This window comes from Petaurus breviceps, unplaced genomic scaffold (assembly GCF_028583685.1).
Source record: "Petaurus breviceps papuanus isolate PSGF00001 unplaced genomic scaffold, PetGlider_PUasm1.0 90792, whole genome shotgun sequence".
In the NCBI taxonomy this organism is placed as follows: Eukaryota; Metazoa; Chordata; class Mammalia; order Diprotodontia; family Petauridae; genus Petaurus; species Petaurus breviceps.
Window position 1 is genome coordinate 9516060 of NW_027187347.1, and position 25866 is coordinate 9541925.

The window sequence follows — 25866 nt, forward strand, 5'->3', positions numbered from 1 at the left end:
TATCCAGTCCCACAGAATTTGTTATTGTGCAGTTGTTTTTCAGTTGTGTTCAATTCTGTGACCCCATCTGGGGTTTTCTTAGCAGAGATGCTGAAGTGGTTTACCATTTCCCTCTCCAGCTCATTTTACAGATGAGGAAACTGAGGAAATTGTGACTTGCCCAGGGTCACACAGCTTGTAAGTGTTTGAGGCCAGATTTCACCTCATGAAGCTGAGTCTTCCTGACTCCATGCTCATAGTCCCATTCATTTCCTTTCACTCCACTTCTGTTCAAGGACAAGGTACTTGCAAGTTGTAATCTGTTCCATCTACCTATTGCTTTCTCTATTTCCAAAAATAAATAGAATATGTGTGTATGTATATATACATAAATATATATGTACATGTATACATATACATATAAATACACACATACATATATTTAATTATAATGTATATTTTTAAAGTTTTTTCATGTGAGGCCTTATCCATTTGGGAGGAATGACTTTCCTATATCTTATGTATATCGATGAGTTGAGTTAAAAACAGTGTACCCTACTTCTGTGTACTGTGGTGATTACACATTACTGTGATCTGTATATTTAGGCTGTTTTCCCAGTTTGTAATAAGTGATTCTGGGCTCATGAAAAGCCTGGTTATGGGAGCCATAGCACAACATGTAACACTTCCCAGGCTATTCAAGAATTGAGTAGAGTGATTGTGAACGCTCCTTTTTTCCTTTCTCCTGAGCAACAATGTATTAAGATTTTTCATTTCGCCTCAAGTACTCTTCAGTTTCTGAAACTGGCTTGTTTCTATAACTTTGCCTGGATAGTCAACATGGGGGTCTAACTAATTCATTGACCATTTTTGTGTGTGTGTGTGTGTGTGAATGGCCCTTCCTTAAGTTACAATTAACTCTTCCCTCCAACTTACTGACATTTCTTTTCCAGTATCATCTTCTGTGTTTACTCTTAAGCTAAAGCTGGGGTTCTAGTTGGCTCCTGGAAATCATTAAAAATATAATAAGGTGAAAAAATTCATTTTGGGTCTTTGACCAAGAATTGAGTTGGGTTTAAAAGAAACTCCAAATGGGAGTTTTGTTCCTTCTCCAGTAGGTGATGAATATTGTTATATTGAACCAAATCTCTTTCAATTGAAAGAACATTCTTCAACTTCTTTTTACAAATAACCTGAGTCTGATTGTTAGTTTCCCTGTATGTGAACAAGCAGGGACACAACTGAGAAATTATCATCATTATCATCATCAGGATGGTGTGAAGGGTGGGGCAAATGTTCTTTGCAACATCTTAGGTCCCCGAGGGGCAATGAGGCGCTATTAGCCTATTAGCGTAGGTAGTGTTAAGTGGTGACCTAGGAAGGTTGGGTAATATATAGTCTTACACGAGATTCAAGAATTCACAACACTGATCATCACCATCATCGATGAATATTTGTGTAACCCCTACATGTCAATTTCTTCCTAGCTGGAGAGAATCTGGAATCCCATCTTTTTTCTCAAAGCTGGAAACCCAAAAAAGATGGTCTCTCTTCTCTCTTGCCACCTCCATCCCCTCCTAAAGGCAGGGAACATTAAGTAATCAATCCCAGCCAACGTGGAAAGTCTTATGTAAAGTGAGTGACGGTTACATTAGTTTTCTTGTGGGGATATCAGGCTGGGGCAGGGAAACTCTAGCCCTTGACTGAATTTTTATCTAGCCTCCACATAAACACCATTTATACCTAGGCTCATTAAAGTGCAATATGACTTTAAATCTTTAATGTACCTACCTTAAAAGGTCAGAAGATGGAGATGTTATTGCATAAAAGTAGATCATATTTTCTCTGCTAAATGAGGTGCGATCCTCCTCATTTTTCAGAGTAAGAAGTTATGAGTTTTTCTTCATGGTAAAAAGGAGTTGAACAATGCTGGTGCTTCAGACTCTTAGGTAGAATTAAATTACTTTATTAAAAAAAAATCTGGCAACATTTCCCCCTCTTAGGACCTATAAGATCATTGCCGTTGTTGATTTAAAAAGTAGAATTAGTAAATTATTTGGAACTCTGCCAATCAGAGCTTTGCCACGCCTTCAGGGTTCTTGCAGATCTAGAAGCATTAATTTAAAAACTTGCTACGTGCCAGGCATTGTGCTAAGTGCTGAGAATACAAAGAAAGACAAAAACAAGGGCCCTGACCCCAGGATGCTCACATTCTAATAGAGGACACAGCAGGCAAAAAACAAAAACAAAACTGCGTGCATATGTAATGAGCTGGATTGGAGTCAGTCTCTTTGGGAAGGTAATTATATCAGGTTCTATGCAGGCTCCCCTCTCACAGAATGGATCTGCATAAAGATGATGAAGAGTCTGGTAGGATCATAAGATTTAGGGTGAGAAGGGATCTTGGAGGTCATCCAGCTCAACCCACTTGTTTTACAGATGAGGAACCGAGGCCCAGAAAGGGGAAATGGCTGTATTACGGTAGTAAGTGACAGAGAAAGGATTTGAACCCAAGTCTGACTCCAAAGCCAGCTCCCTTCCCACTAGGAGTACCATTTCTTTCTCCCCTCCTCACCCTCTATCTCTGTGTATTTGTGCCTTTTTATCAGTGCACGAGTCATTCTAATCCTTTTTCCTTCCTATTTTTTTCTTCTCTTCTTAATCAATTAACAGTTCTTCATTAAAGTGCCTACTGTGTGCTGGCCATTGGGGATCCAAATACAAAGAAGCAATCCCAGTTCACAAAGAAATTGCATTCTCTCCCAGAATATCCTTTAACTAGCCATATTATAAGCCTATAACATTTTTCAAATCGCTGGCTTATATTTATTGCAATATAGTTTTGTGTTTCATTTCTTAATTTTTAAATGCATGGGGTATTTTAATTTTTTCTCTACTAAAAATAAAGTTAATTTCGATACTCCTCAACAAGGTTGTTATTGGGGGGTTTTTAAGCTCTACACATTGAAGCTCTCATTCCCCCCAAATAAACAGAATATCACACACACACACACACACACACACACACACACACACACACACACTCTATACTTTTTTAAAACTTTTGGTAAAATAGGTAGAGTTCTGGGCCTGGAGTCAAGAAGACTCATCTTCCTGGGTTCAAATCTGGCCTCCAACATTACTAGCTGTGTGACCCTGGGCAAGTCACTTAACCTTGTTTATCTCAATTTTCTCATCTGTAAAATGAACTGGAGAAAGAAATGGCAAACTGCCTCTGTATCTTTGCTAAGAAAACTCCAAATGGGGTTATAAAGAATGGGACAGGACTGAAAAATGACTCAACAATAACTTTCCCAAAGACTCTCTAAGTATCTTAGCCTAAGGAGTAAAGTTAGGTAGGTCTTACAGATAATTTTAAAAAAGATTAGTGTCTCCACTGATCTGAATTATTCAAAAGATTCATCCTAAGTGCCATCTACATAACTCAATGATATTCATAAGTTGAATTTTGATAGACTACTATGCTCTGTTACAGGGGTTTATCTGCTTATTAACATGATATTCTGACAGTCAAATTAGACTACTTAAATCTCCAGAAATAAGAGGAAAATACACGTATTTGGTTCATACGTTTATAAGTCTAGATCTGGAAGGAACCTTAGAGGTCATCTATTCCAATTCCTTCATTTTACAAATGAGGAAACCAAGAATCAGAGAGCCTAAGGCTGTGCTGTAGAATGAGACTTAGCAGGGTTTTTATTATGTTATTCTTCCTCAGCCAGAAATCATCTCTGTAGCATCTGAAGTCTGACAACACTTCACATTTCTCTTTTACCAGTATCACATTCTAACTTGTATTGTGTACACCTGTGTATTTCCATGCTGGTCTGGAAGCCCCAGGCAGCTGGGGACTGTGATTCTCACACTTAGGTCTCACTTGGCTGCCCATTACATTAACTTGTAAATCCCTTGCCTCAGAAAGTGACAAGTTGTGTGACCAGGGCCAAATTACTTAACCTCTCAGAGTTTTGGCTGCCTGATCTGTAAAATGGGGAAACAATACCTATAATACCCAGCTCTGGTTGGGTTTTTGGTTTTGTTTGGTTTGGTTTGGTTTCATGGGGATGGGTAGCTTCTGAGGAAGAATTTGCTCTACCTATACCTTATCTGCAACTTAGAGGTTTAGACGATCACTTGGGAGTGGTTGTGTTTCTTTTTCTTCTCTTTTTCCATCTCTTTCTTTCTTCTCTTCCCCTTCAGTTTTTCTCCTTCATCTCTCTCACCTAAAGGTCAAACAGTCCGTGTTGTTAAGGCAGGAGTCAGCTGAGGCCTCTGGACTCAGTGACTAGCTCTCCATCAACTATACCATGTCTGCCCCTCTCTAGGTCATGAGAGACACAAATGAGATAATTAATATAAAGTATTTTAGAAACAAAGTGCTTTAGAATTATCAGTGATTATTATTTTGCTCAATAGGTGCTTAATTGGTTATTTTATTTAAAAGAAAAAACAAAGGGTTTTTTATTCTCACTTGAAAGGGACTTTCCAACCATTAGGATCAGATTATTGACCAGATGATCAGTGCTTGTCTTCCTGAGCTGGTAAATAACACCTATGGACCAGAAGTCAAAAAAGAGGGACTCTTTTGCAGGCCTTGCCCTCAGAGAGAGGCCTGTATTTAATGTATTTAAAACATGTATTTAAAAATCAAACTGCCAGAGAACTTGACTACCCATAGGAGTCTGCCGTAGTCACTTAGCTGTGCTGCAGGGAGTGAAGGCTCTCTGCTCAGAGAAAATTTAAAAGTACAATAGAGTCTTATACTACTTGCCAAGCCACGTAGGTGAATCATTGACCTGGTGGCTACTGTCAGACATCACAGAATCACAGACCACTTCAGATTTCACGTAGTCCAGCTCAATCCTGAACTTGAACAAGAATCCCTTTCTTAATACCTTCAGAAAAATGAGTGATTATTTTAAATTTATATTTTATTATATATTATATAATATAGCATTATATATTATATATAATAAATATTTTATATTACATTATGAATTATATCACATTCTGTTATATTACATTACATTATATTATTGCAAAAAATTAAAAAAATTAAACTTTATGGCAAGTATAAGAAGAGGTAGCCTATATGACTATAGAGCCAGCCTAAGTCTGGAAAAACTAGGTTTGTGGCCTACTCGGATACATACTGCTGTGTGACGCTGGGTAAGTCACGTAATTTGTCTGTAAAATGTAAATTAATGTAAAATAATAGCATCTGCCTCCAAAGATTGTTTTAAGGATCAAATGAGATAATAATTATAAAGCACTTAGCACAGTTCCTGGCAGATTTCAGTTGTGTCTAACTCTTCACGATCCCATTTAGGGTTTTCTTAGCAAAGATACTAGAGTGGTTTGCCATTTCCTTTTCCGGCTCATTTTACAGATGAGGAAACTGAGGCAAGCAGTGACTTGCCCAGGGTCACACGGCTAGTAAGTATCTGAGAACAGATTTGAACTCACAAAGATGAGTCTTCCTGCCTTCAGGCCCAGCTCTTTATCCACTGTACTCCCTTCGCTGCCCACTGGCTTCCCTAACTTCCTTCTAAAAATCTCACCTTGTATAAGAAGACTTTCCTGGTTTGTCTTCCCTATGGGATTACTGCCAGTTCGTCCTGTATGTGTCTTGTCTGTACATAGCTGTTTGCATGCTTTCCCCCCATTAGATTGTGAGCTCCCTGAGGGTAGAGACAGTTTTTGCTTTTGTTTGTGTCCCCAGTGTTTAGGACAGTGCTTGGCACATAGTAGGCACTTAATTAATGTTTGTTGACTCTGAGCTCCTTTCTAGAGTAGGTAATCATTCATCAACCATTCACTGTATGATGTGCTAAAGCCCCTACTAGGTACTGAGCATTTGAGTTTCATGGCCACCCTCACACTAACCCCCCCTCCCTTCAACTCCTCATTAACTCTCCTTGCCTCCCATCCCCATCCCCAGTTGTATATATCACCTCCCTTCCTTATTGTCCTTTTTACCTTTCTCTTGCTTCCTTCCCTCCCTCCTGCCTTCTCCTAAACTAACCTCAAGCTCTTTCCAGCTGCCCCTGTTTGGCAACCTTTGCTGTCTCTTCCTTGATGCCTTCAACCCCAATGTCTGCAGGAAGCCTAAAGCCTCAAGCTTAGTTCAGTGTTTGTTTTTTGGGAAGAAGATCAGAAGGAAAACAAAAGAAACCCATTGAATGAAATCCCAACCCTCAGCCACATCTGCCAGGGTGATGAGTCCTATTTTAGGCCCTTGCTTGGCTCTTTTCCCTCTTCCTGGGGCTATGCACAATGGCTAGTAAAGTCCCTTGGATTCTAAAAAATAAAGCCCATGGTCACACTAGTGTTTCTTTAAGAATAAATGAGAGCTTTTTGTCAGTGTATTTTTAGTTCTATCGCCTTTAACCAGGGATGTGTTGGTAAATGTTTAATAACAGCCCTCTGAGGGGAAAATATACAATTGATATACTTTTAGATCTAATTTGAATTATTAACATTGTCTCCATCCTTTTCTTAAGCCTGGACAACTCCTGATCTGAAGCATTTGCTGATTTCTGAGCTGTGAATACTCACACTGAAAATTTAATATACTCTTTGAACCTTTAATCAAAAATTATTTAACCTAAGAGAGACTATGTGTGTCCTTCTCTCTTGGTTTCCAGTCTCTTGATGAAGTTTCTGGAGTTGGAACCTGAAGTTCATTGCTACTTATGACATAGGCAAATGACAATTTCTCTGGTCTTTAATTTTGTAGTCTATAAAATGAGAGGGATCTTTCAGCTCTATAAGACATTGTCTATGATCTTATGATCCAACCTTCTACAATAATTCAATTCAACAAAAATTTATGAAGCTCATGAACTAAATTGTACTACTCTTGGGTTGCCATTGGTTAAATTCCCTTCCTAGTTCTTGTTCACACTTCCTCATACACATTCATTCATGCACAGACTAGCACACTCCCACTCTTTTTACCCACATGTACACTTACTCTCTTAGCCTCATTCACATATTTTCCCAATTGCTTAGCATATTTAGTCTCCTGAATTTTGGAATAGAAGAGAGGGAATCACATAGGACAGTATGGGGCCATTTTGGGGGGTAGAAGAGGTGGCAACAGATGAATATTAAAGGGGGTAGGGGATTACTAGCATGTTATTCTAGTGAATATAATCACAACTTACCCTTTGTAGGACTATTTTTCCATGTATCTACCATTTCCCTGAGCTCAATGAGTAATTTTCCTGTTAAACCTTTCTCTTTAGAGTTAACAGGCAGCCCCAGAGTAGAAGCCTGTTAGGGACTAGATTAGCATCAATGATGAATTGCTGATGGTGTCTTCGAAGGGAATAATTTTTTTTTTTAAATGTCACTTTATTCTCTGTACCCTGTGCCTGATTACCTACATGGGTTGTTTTTGTTTCTGTTTTGGGATAGGGCTGGGGATCCTTGGGGACCTTAGTAAGGAAGCACTTAACATTAGTGGAACGTTAGACTATGACAATGGCTCCAGCTATAGAGGGCTGAAAGAGGCTGTGATGATGATTATGACAGTGTTAGTGCTTTAACTAAGATGAGACTTTCTATGCATTATTTCATTTGATCTTCACAAAAATCCTTGCATTGTGGGCAGGATAAGTATGAAAAAATAGTTTTTCTTTTCTCCTTTCCAGAGATCCCTTTTTATTTTTTTTATCCAGTTTTTTCTACAGCAAGTAGAGTGTTTTTCTGCTTCTTTACAGATGAAGATACAGGAGTCCAGGAGATTGTAACTTGTCCAATATCATACAGTAAGAAAGAGGACTGGAACCCATCACCTGTCCTAAATCCAGTGCTTTCTGAGATCAGACAAATACAGTTGTATATATTGACTCTTGAGGTTAATGGTGCTGGGATTCTGGGTTGTGGAATTAAAACTTCTTTGTGAACTCTTTGGCATAGATGCAATAGTACAGAGGGTAGAGAACTGGCCTTGGAGCTGAGAAAATGTGGGTTCAATCCTTCTAATAACCAGGAAGATTTGGGTTCAGATCTTTCCTCTGATGCATTCTCTGTGATCCTGGGCAAATCATTTAACCTCTCAGTGCTCTAGGCAACTAGAATTGAGTTGCAGAGAAAAAGGTTTCATGACTTTCATTGATAGAGGGAGCTTTGTTCCCTATAGCAATGAAATCATAAGTTAATTCTCTTAACCCCATCCTTGTATGGATGCACAACCTTTCCAGGCCAAGAGATACAGTAGAAGGTAGAACACTGTAATCAGTAGCTCTTTAAAAAAAAAATTTTATTTTTGCTTTTTGGAGAGGCAGTTGGGGTTAAGTGACTTGCCTAAGGTCACATGGCTAGTAAGTGATAAGTGTCTGAGGTCAAATTTGAATTCAGATCCCCCTGACTCCATGGCCGGTGCTCTCTCTATTCACTGCTCCACCTAGCAGCGCCATTCAGTAGCTCTATATAAGCAGCATTCACAGCATGAAAACTCTTATCAGGGAAGAGAGAACAATTGAAACCAAGATGGTGCCCTAAGTCTTCCAGAGATACTTCAGGATCAGCTTTCCCATTATTTTGAGTTGGAAAGAGCATTGGACTGGGAGAACTGGTCCCTAGTCCTGCTCTGCCAGGCCTTGGTGTTCCACATCTGTATGAGACTGGATTAGGTTATTCTCTAAACCCCTTATTTTCCGTGTCTAATTGAGATGTTATGTGGGTTGGGCTGGGGAGATGGATATCATCTATGTGGCATGCTGGTGATGTCGAGGGGGAAAGAAGAGGCCAGAAAGGAGCAGATGGTCCTGGTCCAGGGACTGAAAAAGGGGGCAAAGGGTAAAGAAGAATGAAAGTTTTAGAATCAGTTTAGGGAAGGGAAAGGAATAATCACTTATATTGTACCTACTATGTGCTGGCTACTGTGCTGAGTGATTTTTACAAATATTCTCCAATTTGATCCTTATGACAACCCTGAGAGGTAGGTAGGTACTATTATTATCCCCATTTTGCGGTTGAGAAAATTGAGGTAGAGAGATTAAGTGACTTGTCCAGGGTCACCTAGATAGTAGCATCTGAATCCAGATTTGAATTCAGGCCTTCATGACAATGATCTTGCTCAGACTGTCATTACTACCCTTAGAAATATTGTTGTTGCTGTTGTTGCTTAGTTGTTTCAGTCATGTCTAACCTTCCTGACCCTATGTGGGGTTTTCTTGGCAAAGACACTGGAGTGGTTTGCCATTTCCTTCTCCATTTTACAGATGAGGAAACTGAGGCAAGCAGGGTGAAGTGACTTGCCCAGGGTCACGCAGCTAGCAAGTGTCTGAGACTAGATTTGAACTCAGTTCTTCCTGACTATGATCTTTGCTGAGTCTGTCATTATTACCCTTAGAAATATGTTGAAGGAGTAAGGTCACTTTATGATCAGCACTCAGGAATTTCTCTTTATGTATAATCATAGAATAACGGAGCAGGAAGATGATCTTAAAAGTCATTTCATGTAACATCATCGTTTCCTAGATGAAGATTCTGAGGCTTGAAAAGCTGAAAAGGCTTACCTGAGGCTGAACAGCTCTCCAATGGGAGTGTCAGGTCTAGAACCTAGGTCTTAAGAATTCCCCATCAGAGTTCTTGCAGCTGTCTTTGGAAGATTCTCAATTGTGTATTTGTACTAATCCTGACTGATGGTGATTTGAATCTGGAGGCTGTGGTCTTTGGAATTTTGGAGAGGGCACAAGAGTATCTTCTAACAGAACTGTTGTAGCCTCAGGTGGGCTGATTTCCTGAGAAGCTGAGACATACAGTCTTGCCTTAGTCTTGAGAAAACCTAAGCACTGGAGAAAACCTCCCTGGCTGAAAGACCCTAAGGAGACCCACATCTTCCTGGACTTGCACATGGAGAAACACACAGATCCCCATCCATTCCCTCCCAAACCAATGTGGGCCTAGCTCTTAGGGTAAGGTAGCTAGCTGCTTTGTGACCCTCTTGACAGCTGGGTCTGCTGCATGCTTATTAGCCCAGTTTCTTTACCACCATCACCCCCCCCCACCTTCTCCCCCTCCACTCCACAGCTGCCCCACCCCCACCTCTAGCCCTGGCCTTCCCCACCCCCTAACCCTTACTCCCAACCCCAAACACCATCCTTTTCCAAGCCCCAGCCTCTCCAGATTAGCGCTCTCCAGGGGCCTTGTCCTTTTGAAAGGAAGAAAGAAAGAAAAAGGGAGGAAAAAAAAAGAAAGAAAGTGGGGAACAGAAGAATGAAAACAGACCGAAGGGGCAATACTGCCTTGAGCTATCTCACTGCATTACAATGAATATGGACTCTATTAAGCTCCGTTCTGCCTGTTAGTGTTTCCCGGGGCAACACAGCCCCCATATGGCAAGCATGCAGCAGATTAGGGTAGGCCTCTGGGCCTCATTGAAGGCCGGGGGCTTGACTGGCAGTTGAACCCCCTCCCCCCCTTCTCCTCACACTTGACACTGCTTGTGTTTATCTAAAGCTAGGAGGGGGGGCCATTTGGAAGGTTATTGTCCTGGCACTGAGAGATGGGGAGGAGGAGGAGGATGGAGGGAAAAGAAGGAGGTGGGGGAAGGAGGGAGGGATGAGTAAGAGGGAGTGAAGGGAGAGGGAATGTTAGGTGGAGTAAAAAGAGGATGGGTGTGGGGGGTGAGTAGGGAGGCTTCATAAATATTCAAGAGGAAACTTGAATGGGGAGAGAGAAATAAAGCAGATGGAATTCCTGTTAAAGGAGAGCACAATCACCCTGTTTGGAGCCCTCCAAAAACAAGAAAAGAAAAGAGAACAGGCCTTCTCGGAGTGTAGGAGCTTCGTTTATCCAATTAGCAGGGTTGTCAAATTGAATTTATATGGCATGGGGGGGGGAGGAGAGAGGGAAAGAGAAAAGAAATTAAGTGATGGGGGTGAGGGGTGTTGTCTCAGAAAGGTAGTGGTTTTCCTTTTTCTAGTTTAGCAATAGATTTATTTATTTTAAAATATGTTTTTATATCAGTTTATTGATGTCAGCGTGCAGAAGGGTTGTGTGTAACAAAGAAATAAAATTTGCTTTGAGTCTCTAAGTCAACTTGGGTTTTTTTTTTTTTCTTGTTTGTTTGCTTTTTCCTCAGTGGTGGTAGACAGTGGGTTAGCCTAACTTTACTGAAGGATAGACGGGAAACCCTAGTGACCTTCACTTTATCCAGAGCCCAAGTACAGCTGCTCTCCTCTCACCCCTATACTCAGCCTGAGAGAGTGGGTCAGCAGCTCCTGAGCAGACCTCATTTCTGTGACCTGACGCTTGGCTATTGCCACATGTATGTTGAGTTGAGGCTATCACAGCATTGATTCTCTGGAGTCCCTGGGGCAGATGGTTTCTTCTCAGAGAAATCTGAAAGAAAGCCTTGTACTATGCACAACTCAATACCTTGGACTGCTTGCCAATGTTAGCCGTACCTTTGTTATATGATCATAAATTATCCCTTGGCTAACTTTTTCCCCTTCTTTTTCAAGAATAAGTACAAGCTAGTTGATACTCTGGACCACTCTATAGCAATCTGTAACTTGTTATAAGGCTGTGATTGGCTCAACTGGCCCCACTGCCTTTGCTTATTACAAGGGTCAGATATAATGCTGTCCTGTCTATGTGATGGGCATTCATTACCATAATCATTTTCAGGACCTTTTTTTGGTTGGAAGAGTGAGTGGGCCGACTTCAGGAAGCTGAATGTATTTTGCAGAAACCATTTCCCTTTGCTAGATAGGGGGCAGTTACCACTAATTATATCATTTTTACAGGTAAGACAATTGTAGACTGATAAGGAAACTGAGTCAGGTCATAAAACAAGCCAGTATGATCATCTCATCCCTTCACTTGACACCATGGCTTTATTTATAATGGCCAAACCAAAGTGAAATCTTATTCCTTACTTGAAATTAGTTGAATAGCACCATGGCTGAGCAAGAAGATAAGGGTCAGTGGGGTACGAGCCATGTGCTTGTAACTGTGTAAGTCAGTCTCCCTCAGGATCCCAGTTGTCCTACAAGAATCGTTTCTGCAGAAAAGGTGAACCTGATGTTTGTTCCCCTGCTGAAGATCTCCTCTGAGATGTTTGTAACGTTCTCCAAAAATAAATACTTTGAGGCTGAAATTTCTCATACTTGATCTCAACCCAGAAGTGTGTTTTGTTGTTTTCTTTGGAAAGTTTCATAAATGCCTCTTTGGAGGGAGTTGATTCATAGGGAAAGTCATATGTCAGCAGTTAAACTTCTCAGACACTTTTTGTGTATGTGTGTTGGGTTAATCCACCAAAATGGCTTTGATTTAAGTTTCAGAACTTGGCAAGTCAAATAGTCCTAAATGAGGAATTCATTTCAAGGATACATTTCCCTCTCCCTACTTCTGATTTTTTTTTAAATGGGAAAATGTAGTTTGAAAATTAAAAGTAAAAGATTTATATTCCTCTCACTTTTTCATTGTTTTGTTATTTTTGAATTTGTGGCATTCCCTGCAGTTACCAAGAATAAGAGGGATATAGAGAATTATCACCATCATTCTGCCTGCCAAATTTGGGGACTTTTCCATCACCACATGTTGCCCAATCCATTTTATAGTAGGCCAAAGGACGGGTAAATGTAATACTAGCAATTCTAAGATTTCTTTAAAAGTAGTATGATCACCAAATAGCTATGGGGCTTGGTAACCTTAGGTTTCTATTCTCCTCCCACTCATTAGGCGATTTGAAGCAAATCATCTCATCTCTAATAGCTCAGTTTACCCAAATGTAAGATGGCAGAAATAATGCAATTCATAGGTGCCTTGCAGCTGTGTTATGGAGAACTCTTTATTCCATCTTTTCATACCTGTTTTCCCTGAGTGCTTTCTTTTCTTGTTGCCAGTTAAGAGCACAAAGGTGGTTGGCAGCAGTAACAGGATCTGTTTCCACTTTGAACCATATAAATTATAGAGGGTGCGGAAGTAATGGGAATTGTTTGGCTGGTTCTTGTTAAGCAGGAGGGGGCCTGGGCCGAATTTCCTCAGTAAAACTTTTGTCAATTTTATAGCCCAAACACCTTTGTTACTACCTTCTTCTGAGCTAAGAACTCTCATGTCTCTCTCTCTCTGTCTCTCTCTCTGTGTCTCTGTCTCTCTCTTTCTCTCCACCCCCCCAACTTTTCCTCTTTATTATGTTGAAGCAATTATCTAAATAATTCATAATCTTCACCCCAAAAAATGCATATATAAACATATATATGTATGTATATATCTGAAACAAAATAAGACTTCTCTTTAGATTTTTCTATTTAATTAGGTATATTACATACACATACACATAATTAGACCCATTAGACTGTGAGCTCCTTGAAAGCAGGGACTATTTATTTGCCCTTCTTTTATTCCTAGCCCTTTGCACAGTATTTGGCACATAGTAGGCACTTAAAAAATGCTTGTTGACTGACCTGACCAATCTACCAAATAATTAGTAAGCTTTTCTTGGAGAAACAACTACTAGAATCTCTAACCATTCTATACTGTGCTTAATATAAACTATATTATAAACACATATTGAGTAAGAGCACTATAAAAAGAAATCAGAGACTTGGCTCTTTTGTTTTTTCCTCTCTCTCTCTCTCTCTCCCTCTCTCTCTCTCTGTCTCTGTCTGTCTGTCTGTCTGTCTGTCTCTCTCTCTCTTTCTGTCTCTCTCCCATTTTGGTTTTCCCCTTCTATATATCTAGCCTCCCTGTGTGCTGCTTATCGATCTAAGAGGTGGAGTGGATGAATTAACTGTCAGATCTTAGACGACAAGGAATACAATCTAGTCACACTTCACTGACAGTTTTCACTAATTTGATTCCACTAATAACAGGGCATTTTGATTTACTGCACTGTGTTAAAGGAGCTAAAGCTCCTACCCTACCAACAGGAAATTGTTATTTTTACTTAATGTGAAAGAACTTCTTTTTTGAAGTCTGCTTATTTCCCTACCTTCTTCCCTCTTTCTTTTCCCTCCCCCATTTGAACAACAGATTCATCACAGCCATTTGAGAGATAGGGCAAGGCAGGGAGTAAAACCCCAAGTTTGCTTGCTATTATGGCTGGTATGATAGTCATCATGCAATAGACGGTTGCCATCTTTATCTTTTAAGGGCCTAAGAGTAGCAAGAAAATTGGAAATTCAAGGAATATTTGAGCTTGAAGGATCATTCCCCATGGAAGGGACCTTAGAAATTATCTATCCAGCCCCCTCATTTTGAACAAACTGAAGTATAGAGTTAGAGGAAATCAGAATCACAAAGGTAGTAGGTATCAAGAGCCAATAGAAATCCACATCTTCTGGCTTTAAATGCAGTGCTCAGAGAACCTCAGAAATAATCCAGCCCAAACCCAAGCCCCTTTTCTTTTTCAAATGAGGAAGCTGAGGAGTGGAAAGGCAAAATGACCAGTCTGTGGTCATGTAACGGTTAAGAAGACTTGGAAGCCAATCTGTGACTCCTCCTGGAAGGTTAGTGTTCTTTTCACTCTACCATGCTACTGAGAAAAGGATGGGATAGAATAGACACTTGATAGTGCAAAAAACCCATTTGGTGCCCTAACTCCAAATCTAAGTCTGCAAATCCCTTGGGTGGAAAAAGGAGAACATTGTTAAGACTTTTATGTGTTATTACTATGGCAACATTACAAATAGACATGGAAAGGAACATTATGAGAGGTAGCCTGGTATATTAGGTGCAGAGTCAGTCTTTTTTTTTTCTTTTTAGAGGGGGGAGGGTAGGGTATTTGGGGTTAAGTGACTTGCCCAAGGTCACACAGCTGGTTTTTTTTGTGTGTTTGTGTGTGTCAAGTGTCTGAGGCTGGATCCGAACCCAGGTCCTCCTGACTTCGGGGCCAGTGCTCTACTCACTGTACCACCTAGCCATCCCCAGAGCCAGTCTTAAGAGTCAGGAAGACCCGAGTTCAAAATCCACCTCTGAGCATGCTGGCTTTGTTATTCTAGGAAAATCTCTTAACCTCTCAGTGTTCCAGTGCAGATGCCTATCTGTTATCGGTAGAGAAAATTTCTTATCTTGATGAAATGAGAGGTCCAGGACCCTCCATTTAACCCCTTTCCCCCAAAAATCAGAGATTGAATTTCACCATAATATTTTATAACTTGCTTATGTTGCTGATTTTAGGGTCTGAAAGATCAACTTCTTTGGCAAATTGATGTTATGTAGGTCTTCACATCCAGGTTAAATCTGGTCACTGAGCATGGAAGATATTACTTAGGGGTCCTTCCTTCTCTGTTTTTGCTGTTTCTTAGCAGAAGGTTTCATTTGGATGTTCTGTGTAGGGTAACATAGTATAGGGAGAAGAGTCCTAGACAAGGAGAACAAAGACCTGAGTTTTCTCTATCAGTTTGGCCTGGAAGTAGACACTATATCTGAGAACCAGCCTAACAACATTGAGAGAATCATTTTGAGGATGCCCACCAGGGGATGGATTTTTTTCGGTCGCAAGCATTCAATAAGATCCAATACCATGGCATAGAAGGGTTGCATTCTGTGATAGTGAAGAGAATACCTGCCCTAATGAAAACACCGATCTTTGAAGTTTCTGGTTTTACTTCCCTTTAATCCCAAATTAATAGATTTTTGTGGTGTTCTTTTAAAATAATTCAGTAGAATAAATATTAAGTTCCCATTGAGAGAGAGACTGGTTGGTGGGTTGTTGTCCTTCATTCTCCAAGAAGACCAACATGATATCACTATGTTGGGGTCAAGGTACAGTGTTTCTGACTATGGCTGATCCGACCAGTACAACCTTGGAAGGCTCTACCACCCGTCAGGCACAAATAGATGCATTTCTTGTTTCTTTTGAGATACTACACTTCTGCTTTCCTCACAGAGCACAGTGATGTCTTTGATGCAGGCACATCATGCTGGGCTGCCCGTGTCACAAAATCAATTCCAAGGTTCTTCAGAGGGACCTTGGAGTATGCCTGCATGAGAGATAGGCAGTAAAGATACAAAGGGGGAAAGTATGAAATAGCCTCTGCCCTCAAGAAACTTATATTCTACTGGAGTTTACGTGAAAATAGAAAAGTAGAATACAGGGCAAGGAGTGAAGTAATATCACAAAAGGTGAAATTAGACAAAGTGCTCTAGGAAAATCTAAGTGTGTGTGGGGGGTGGGGGGGAGTAATAGCTAGGAGAATCGGGGCAAGTGTCCAAAGAGGAGATAGCACTGGAGCTGAGCTTGGGAGGAAGACCAGAATTTGTAGGGATGAAGAAGTAAATTCTAGTCGTGAGCAATGGCTTATGAAATCACATGTAAGTGGGAAATGAAGATGGTAGTTAAGTTTGACTGGAAAGCAGAGTACATTAAAGAGAGTGGTGTGAAGTAAGTGTAACAATGTATACGTTAGATCCCTTTGTAGAAAGTCTTAAATACCACACTAAGTCCTTTATATTTTTCCCTAGAAGCAATGCAGGACTTATGAAGGTTTCTTTCTTTCTGAAGGTTTTTGAGCAGAAGAGACATGGTAAGACCCATCTTTATCTTCTGAAGACTATTTAGAGATCGATATGAAGGATGGACTGGAGATAGAAGAATTCGGAGGCAGAGAGGACACTTAGCATGTTAGTCTAATAATTCAGTCAGAGGTAACCAGAGCCTAAAATAGGATAGTGGCTGTATTATTGGAGAGACGGGGATAGATGTGAAAGAGATCGTTGTGGATGGATAGGGCTTGGCAACTGATGGGAATTATAAATGGAGAAAAGGTACTGGGTACATAGTCAGTGTCTAATAAATGTTTATTTTATTTAATTGAATGGAATCCTCTGATCATGGACAAGTCATTTGACCCTCTGAATGGAGTTTCCTTCACTGTAAAATGGGGGTAACAATATTTATGTCAGTTATCTTACAGAGTTGTGAAAATCAAGTGAGGCAACTATAATTATAAAGTAATATAGAAGTATAGAATGTCTCAAAAGTCACAGTACAGTTTTAAGCTTGAATAGCCTTTGAGCCTTAATAGCTTATATAGCACTAAGGTTTTTGGAACACCCTGGATCTGCCATGATTTTAGCTTTTTCTAAGTTTTCTCCTCTCTTTCCCCCAGCATCTCTTCCTACTTAACAATAGGGAGTAGAAAGTACTTTTACTCTTTTCCCCTTTATTTTTCCTTTTTTTTTTCTTCTTTCTCCGGAAGCTTTCTTTGGGGTTAGTAGTAGCCCCTAGGGGACATTGCTTAGCCTTCTGGCAACCCTCTGTGTTTTACCGGTTGATGACTATCGGTCTATTACTTTTAGGTATTGCCTAACCTGTAGTGTTTATTTTAAAAATTTGTTTGTTTGTTTGTTTTTCCAGCTCTCATTAGTTAAGGGATTTTGGCTTAGTGTGGTGCAGAACAGCTCAGCTGGAGGCAACTCCAGCGGTAAGGCTGAAAGGCCAAACTGATCTTGATATGTAAATAAAAAGGAAAGGAGGAAGCCAGCGGGGAGTGTGGGACTAAAGTCCTTATACTGACCCGAGGCTAAAAGGGGAGGAGGATGGCAGACTTTGGCAGATTTACCTCTGAGACTTCTGTTCCGTCCTTATTAAGGTCTTAATGGAATGCAAAGGAGAAACAATAGGGTGGAATGGGTATACTTTTGGAGGGAAAGTGATACCAGATGTGTTTTACTAACCGGGCCCCCAGGGGTCATGTGAACATCGCTGGCTTTCTCTCCTGGCACCCCCTTTCCACTCTCTTCCCTGCCTTGAGTTCCAAGTACAGGGTTCTAGACTTCTCAACACCTAGATTTTCTGGCCTGCTCCTGGTGTGTTAGAGTACACTGGCCCTTCTTCATGCTCCTGTTTTGAGGGTCCGTACTATGCTGTCTGTTTGTGGCAGAGACTACTTTCTACTCAGGTGTCATTGATAGACACCTCAAAGGAACTTACCCATTACAAATTTCACTCCCTGGAGAGAAGTGTCATTGTGAGGGTCTAGGAAATGACATTGTGTCGTGGGGAGGAATCCTCAGGGTGTCTGATGTCATGACCCTGGAGTGTCAGGACCCTTTGAAAGAAAGCTAAGAAGTGGGGGGGGGGGCCCTAATCCAGAAGTAAGCTAGTGCCATTGGAGAGGTAGGAGGAAGGGAGGGAGGCAAAAGAGATGCTTTCACCCCATTAATGAATTCCACATCCAAATACCGTAGACTGATGATCCATGTGGACCTAGCAGAAGAGGTTACTCTCTGGGTTATCAGAACATGGTCAGAATTGTTCCCCAAAGTTTATTGTGAGATATAACATAACTGCCTGAAACAATAACTGATGGCTATTATAAACACTTCACTTGAGAAGTAATTCAGAGTTTCTTTCTTTAGTCCATAAAATCCAGTAAGTACTTAAGTGCCCAATTCTCTGTCCTTTGTTAAGAAAAATCCAGGGATTTGTTTGTTTGTACTGAAACTGTGATTTCATTAAAAACTCTAAGGGAGGAAACTTCCCTGATCAATTCAGCTAGTCCATTGTTTTGAAATTTATAGTTTAGACTTGCCTGGGGCACTGAGAAGAGCTTAAGTGACTTACCCAGGGTCCCACAGCCTGTGCATATCTGAGGTGAAACTTAATCCCAGGTTGTCCAGACTCTCATTAGCTTTCTGTCAGCTATACCACACCACCTCCTGGAATGGTCCTTTCAAAGTCTGTTTATTTGTGTGAATAACATATACTGTTGCCATAGCAATGTTCTGTAGTTTGTTAAAGAAAACTATAGTTAAGAGGGGAAAGGTCCCACTTGTTTTTTCTCCTGTGATAGGATTATGCATGTTGTGATTCTCTCTCTCTCTCCACTTGCTTGTACGATGTTCTGATTTGTGGTTTAACTTTTATATCAATGAATCATGGCCTGAGAGAGACAGAAGAAAAAAATCAAGAGTGGGGAAAAATGAAAGGTTATGAGCGTAACAAAAAGTCATAGGAATATGGTTCTGGAGATAATCTACAAGTGAAAGAACAAAAAGAGGTTTTATAAAGGAAGGGGGAAAAAACAACCCTAGACACCTAGAAGAAGAATAATAACAAATGTTATTAGTATTATTATAGACTAAACCTGTGATTCATTTTGTAATGGAACTCCCAGATGAAGAAACTCCTTCTATTTATGGTAATGACAATGAATCACATTTATATTATGCATTAAGATTTGCAAAATACTTGGCATACATTATCTCATCTGATCCTCCCAACCGTCCAGCTAGGTATTACAGTCATTATCATTTCCATTTCAAAGAAAAGGAAACTGAGTCTATAGAGAAGCTAAGTGATTGTTTTTAGCAGATAAGGGTCATATGTGAGTATCAAAGGTGAGATTTGAACCTAGATTTCTTCTGACTCTAAGTCCAGATCCAGGCTGACTAAAAGGTCATCTTTAAAAATAGATGTCTTTGGGGGTGGCTAGGTGGTGCAGTGAATAGAGCACCAGCCTTGGAATCAGGAGGACCTGAGTTCAAATCCCAGTCTCAGATACTTAACACTTACTAGCCGTGTGACCTTGGGCACGTCGCTCAACCCCAGTTGCCCTCCAAAAAAAAACCAAACCAAAACCAAAAATGAATGTCTTTGGAAAGGAAGATGAAAAGAAAAGGAAAGGAAGAACAGTATCTGAGTTGGATCTTTCAAGGAAAGAAAGGTTGAGTACTTTGAGGGGAATTACTGTGGATGATTTTCCCTAGAGGGAGAGTTTGGTTAAGGGCAGTGTTAGAAATAGTCTGGTAAATGCAGAGCTCATTCCTAGTACAAAAGTTACAAGAATATGCTTTTGATGGAGAAGATTGTTCACTAGCATACACTCCTTACTGATTTCTCCTCTTAGGGTCTTCAGTTTCCATTGAGGCACAGATCTCACACCACCTCCTTTTGGAAGCCTTTCCTGGTTCCTCTTAGTTATTAGTGTTTTTTTCCTTCTGAAGTTATTTTGTCTTATTTATTTCTGTACGTGTTTTATCTCCCCCGCAGAGTGGATGGGCTGTTACCATTTTTGCCTTTGTTTCCCGTTTGTCTTGTACGGTGCCTTGCTTAATAGTAGATGCTTAATAAATGCTTATGTCTGTTGAGAGACTTAATGAAAAGAGGGGTAGGAATAGTACCGACTTCCTAACATAATGACTGTTACTTGTTACCACATAACGCTGCTGCTGTATGATCCTTGGCTAGCAATAATAACCGGAGTATTTGTAGTAGTATATGATGTAACACTGAACCTTCTCATCTTCTTTAAACAGTGTTGTGACATAATTACATTTATTAAATGATCTCCCAGGACTCCAGTTTGTTGTTATTGTTGAGTCATTTCAGTCATGGCCTACTCTCCATGATGCCATTTGGGGTTTTCTTGGCAAAGATACAGGAGTGATTTGCCATTTCCTTCTCCAGCTTATTTTTCAGATGAGGAAACTGAGGCAAACAGTGTTAAGTGACTTGCCCAGGGTCACACAGCTAGTAAGTGTCTGAGGATAGATTTGAATTCAGATCCTCCTGACTCTAGGGTCAGCACTCTATCCACATATCACCTAACTGCCCCAGGACTCAAATACTTGAGCTCAAAAGGTGTAACTTAACAAGTCTTTCTTAAATGAGAGGTGGGACAGAACTTTTATTTAGCTAATCCTGTTCCTCTCTGCGCAGGTATTACTGCTAGCAACCATTGTATGGATAGTGGCAGAGAAAGGGCAGTAGCAGAAGGATTGGGAGGGTCACTATGGGTCATTGTAGATGGCATGGTCCTAACATAGTCTTTTTGTTTTTAATCTCGTCTCTAGCAAAGGACCACAGGAGCTAGCAGCTTCTCCTTAAGTGACCTAGAGTGGCTTATGGGAACCTTGCCTCTGCTCCTCTGTGACAGACTGCGCTGCATGGGATGACAATGATGCCAAGAAGGAAGAGACCAGCGGTCACCATCACCTGTCTCATCTTGGCTGCAGCCAGCTGCTTTGGTAATTTGGGTAAGCGCTTTCCTTCCCAAACTCATCCCTGCTTTGCTGGTATCCCCCTACTTTTCCTTCACAATAAAATGCAAACCTCAATTTCCACAGGAAATCGTTTGAAAAGGATCACAGAGAGGCATGTGGCTTCCACTGGCCTAGTCAAACTTGCCCAAAATATAAGATGGAGAGAAATAATAAGGCTAACAATGAACAATACCACTTATCATTATTATTATTATTAGTTTTTTGGAGGACAGTTGGGGTCAGGTGACTTGCCCAAGGTCACATGGCTAGTTTTTGTGTTACATGTCTGAGGCCAGATTTGAACTCAGGTCCTCCTGACTCCAGGACCTGTGCTCTATTCATTGTGCCACCTAGCCGCCCCCAATACCACTTAATTTTGTGTCTTTTTTTCCCCCTAAATTTCTGCACAAAATTCCTTCAGCTTTGCTTCAGGGAGTCCCAGAAAATAGAAGTCACAGAATTTTTGGAATGCTTTTAAAAGAATTATAGTGTTTTGCAAAGACCAGTAGTCTACAGCCATCCCTTCCACATCACAGGGGTTTGGTATACATTGCCACCATGATCTGGGGAATCTGCATAAAAGTTTCTTTCCCTCCCTTTGTACTGGAGAAGTCTGAATTATTATGGTATCAAACGATACAATATGTTGTTATTATGCAATACTATGCATATATTTTACCCATTTCTGAGTTTCTAAACTTTTTCTGTGTCATCTGTCATCCCTCACGTGTCATCTGTAACTTCTGCAAAACTCTCCAAAATTCTCATTTAATTTCTTATGCCAACCTGCGATATATGGAAACCACAGTGGGGAAAGTCCTAATGTAGAAGGGACAACTGCACTATTATTGGTCCATAAAGGACACGACTTTTGATCTCTCTGTGAGATTCATGCAGAATTTTCTCTTCTTCTCCCAGGTGAGGTCCCTCAGGTGACGGTCCAGCCCACTTCCACTGTCCAAAAGCACGGGGGCCCCGTGATCCTGGGCTGTGTTGTGGAGCCATCGTGGGTGAACATCACTTGGAGGCTGAATGGGAAAGAACTCAACAGCTCAGATAATGCTCTGGGGATCCTCATCACTCGCGGAACCCTTGTCATTGCTGCTCTCAACAACCACACTGTGGGGCGCTACCAGTGTGTGGCCCGAATGCCTGCGGGAGCAGTAGCCAGTGTGCCTGCCACAGTGACACTAGCCAGTGAGTGCTGCCCATCTCTGTCCCTCTGCCATTTATCTCTCCTTTGTCTCTGGGTAGCTCAGGCAGCATCAGTTGGTTTTTCTAAGACAAGGAATGACAAATGTCCAGCAGAATTGTGACTGACTAGAGAATAAGCATCTGCCTAGGACATAATGCACTCAGGGGAAAGGGATACAGCAGGAACTTATTAAATATTAATTTTATATGTAAACTTATATTTAACGCTGAAAATTCTATTCTTTATGACATGTAAGTATTATTCTGTAAAACGTCAAGTCATGAAGGCTCATAGGGTGCCTTAGGTTACGTATTTGTCTTTTCCCTTGCTCTGCTATCTTATAACTCTGAAACAATCTCCACGGAGGATGAACAATCCTTATGTCATTATTCTGCCTTTTTCCAGAATGACAGTGCTCTGGTCCTTTTCCCATATTTGGAATTGGGCTTTTGACTTTGGAGGATTCCTTCTGTCTTTGATCCATTTGAATGGTAGATCCCATTGGAGACTTACTTCATAAATACTCTGTGTTCATCAGATCACAAACTATTAAGTTGTGCTTTTTTTTTTTTTTAGGGGGAGTGGGTGATGGCAAGTATTGGTATAGCTGCCCTGACATGCTTCCCTGGCATAAGCACATGGGTTCTAGTTCCTTAGAGGCATGTGCTTGGATATGAATGGATCTCCTTCCTTTCACTGAGCTCCTGAACATTCTAATAGTATTAGAAATGACTTGAGGGTGAATTGTCCATTACTTTACAGGAGGGTACTACTCTGTGTCTCACCTCCACCAAGTCCTGTGCATTCATTTATCCCAAGGGTCATGTCTGCTTTGGACAGGCCTCCCCCAGCTGCGGAACTTGCCTGAACTCTTGCTCTCCCTTAAGGAACCAAACATCTTGAACCCTCAGATATGATTCTGAAGAACATAACAGGACAGGAGACATTATGACATAGAGGAAAAGAGGAGCTAGGAGGTGATAGTAAGAACACTACTGATAGCATCAGTTGGGCCTTTGCAAAGCACTTAATGTACATTCTCATTTGTAGTCACCAGGAGGATGATGTAGTCACACAGGGATAAGGCTTCAAAGACACTTCTCAGCCAGAGAAAATTCAGCACAGTTTAAGGATTTGCCCTTTTTCTGGAGATGAGACTTAATAGGACAAGCAAACCACAGTTTGAAAGTTAGAACTTTTGAATCCCTTCCATTAGAAAAGTAGCAAGTTTACCCATGCTAAACTTGGCAACTTGTGGCTTCATGGGAGGGTCCCAAGAGTGTCCTGTTGTCCTTACCCAGTCCCGCTTTGGGCTTCTGGGTGCACCATCATCATGGTCCTATCAGGAAATCACTAATTAAGTGCCTATCTGCATATGTGAGAAGTGGCACAAATTGAATTAAGATGATGATGGTTTGATTGGCCATGCTAATTTCTGGAAATATTAAATGCATCTTACTTTAAAGCCATCTGTGTGTTTCTGGGCACTTGTAATGGGACACATCAGTCACCAGGAGAAGGGGATTCAAAATGAGGGAACCCATAGGAGAGAAATTAAAGCTAGAGGATGTCTCGTTGCTTCCCCACCCCCCACTCCTCTTCCCCATTCTACTCACTAACCCCTGAAACGTGCTCCACAGGAATGCAGAAGGGGAGGCTTCAGGCTACATCCCAGCTTTCTTGGAAGACTGTCAGGCCGCCCTGCCCTTTCTCCCTGCAGAAAGGAAGGGTGTGTACACTGCTGTCTCATGTCAAGAAATGATACTGAGTGGGAGATATGTCTTGGGGGCCACACACGCACACACATGGCAAGAGCCACATACATTTGTGTCTAGGGTGTAGCTAGAGCCTTCTATGTGGAAAGAAATTCATTTATATTTTTATCTCTATTTATAAGTGTATGTATCTTGATAAAAAGTAACCAAGTACTTAGGCTAGAGAGAAATCTCTGGGTAAATATACACCTATAAAGAGTGGAGGGGTACAGAGAAAATGCTTTCACTCTAGAGGATTGTCAGGGGGAAGGCAAAAAGCCATGCTTGTATGGGATTAGTACAGCATAACAGGGAATAGGGGTTTCTTAGCAGCAGCCTTGGAAGCTGAGATCAGAAATAACTTTTCAGTTAGGATGTTCTTTTTAGAGCAGGGGTTCTTAACATTTTTGGTGTCATAGACCCCTTTGGGTCTCTGCAGCCTATGGAGCTTTTCTCAGAATAATGTTTTTAAATGCTTTCAATAAAATACAGAGGAAACCAATTATTGTGATAGTTATCAGAATATAAAAAAAAAAAACCCAAACAAGTTCATGGAACCAGGTTAAGAAGTCCTATATCAGACATACTTTTCAATCCAATCAAGGTGCATGTTGGAATTAACGCCCTCGTAAATAGAAAAGATTCGCTCACCTCCGAATTGTTAATGTGGGCTCTGGTGGGATACTGAGTTCAGAAATCCCCGTATGTATCCATCTGGTCACTTTGGCTACTAGGTTGTTGCTTTGTTGTTGTTTAGGGATGGGGAGGAGACCTCAGTTTGAATTGCCCTTTCTGCTTCAAGGTGTATCCCAGTGGAGAGAGGCAAATTTACAACCATCTTTTAAAAAACAAAATGCCTTGCAGTTTCTTTTCACTGGTGCCTGGAGGGATCTGCTATTGGCGGGAGGGGACAAAAGAAAGGGTTTGGGAGCGATTCAAAAAGGCAGAAGGAGAAAAGGAGAGGCTTGTGCGAAGGCAGAGCTAGTTTTGTTTTAAAGCCAAGAACTATTGGCTTGTCATTTAGACATTAATCAGAAGTGAAATGTTTAGGCCTGGCTGGAAGGGTAGAGGAGAGCTGGAGAGAGAAAGGGAAGATTGGAGGGGGGAGAAGGGAGGGCTCTGTAATGGAGAAGAGGGAGTCAGTGGAGTGGAACGATACCTCCTAAGCTTGAAGGCAGGAGTGGGGGTGGCGGGAAGACAGGGGTTGGGGGGGGGGGAGGTGCTGTCATTGGGTTGATGCCATTGGGGGATTTGGCCTGGACTCAGCAGTTAGATTAAGTTTCTGAGTGCACATTCCAGAGCAGAATGGGGGCTGTGTTTTGCCGGTGGGCTGATGTATGAAGGAGACTGAGAGGTAGATGGGATTACCAAAAGCATGGTTTTCATTTAGAGGAAAGAAGGAAAGCACCATGCTTACACGCACACACATACATCATTTAAGATTTCTTTTTCCTTTGGCCTTTCCAACGTTCTCTCAAATGTCTATATCCTTAGACAAAGTCATCATTGTTCAATTCTACCTAGGAGCACACTAACTTTCAGTCCCTAGCTCTTTGGGGATGAAGGGGGCTCAGGTGACCTGGAAGTCAGGTGTCCTGTCTATAACCCCTTTTTGTAGAAAGGCTTCCTCAGTAGACAACCTGTGTCATCAGAATCTTTCCAGAATAGTATCTCCTCCTGTTCAATCCATTCCTGAATAGCTCAAAGACTTTGAGGGGTGGGGGAAGAGAAATCAGGGTTTTCACATAGTATAACACCTAGATCTACCGTGTTCGACAAGCTCATGGGATCATAGATATACAACTGGAAAGGAGCTTAGTCATCTAGTCCAAAATCTTCATTTTACAGATGAGGAAACTGAGGTCCAGAGAGTTAAGTGACTTGCCCCAGGTCAGAAAAGTAGTAGGTGGGATTTGAACTCAGGTCCTGTGACTCTAAGCTGAACACTCCTTTTATTTCATTTAA

At 41.0% G+C, this 25866-nt stretch overlaps 1 protein-coding gene and 1 long non-coding RNA gene across 6 annotated transcripts in view; one reads left to right on the forward strand and one right to left on the reverse strand.

Moving 5' to 3' along the window:
• BOC (BOC cell adhesion associated, oncogene regulated) overlaps positions 1 to 25866 on the forward strand; it is a 104762-nt gene that overhangs the window by 30996 nt on the left and 47900 nt on the right. For all 5 annotated transcript variants that reach the window (XM_069069879.1, XM_069069876.1, XM_069069877.1 and 2 more), the window contains 2 exons: positions 20764 to 20946; positions 21871 to 22149. In XM_069069879.1, the coding sequence (XP_068925980.1) occupies positions 20862 to 20946; positions 21871 to 22149 (364 nt within the window). In that variant the 5' untranslated portion in view covers positions 20764 to 20861. The remainder of the gene's footprint in view (positions 1 to 20763; positions 20947 to 21870; positions 22150 to 25866) is intronic.
• On the reverse strand, positions 23167 to 24960 carry LOC138147407 (uncharacterized). The gene is made up of 2 exons (XR_011164810.1): positions 24553 to 24960; positions 23167 to 23861 (listed from the first exon to the last, which is right to left on the reverse strand). It is a non-coding gene; the product is annotated as an uncharacterized lncRNA (long non-coding RNA).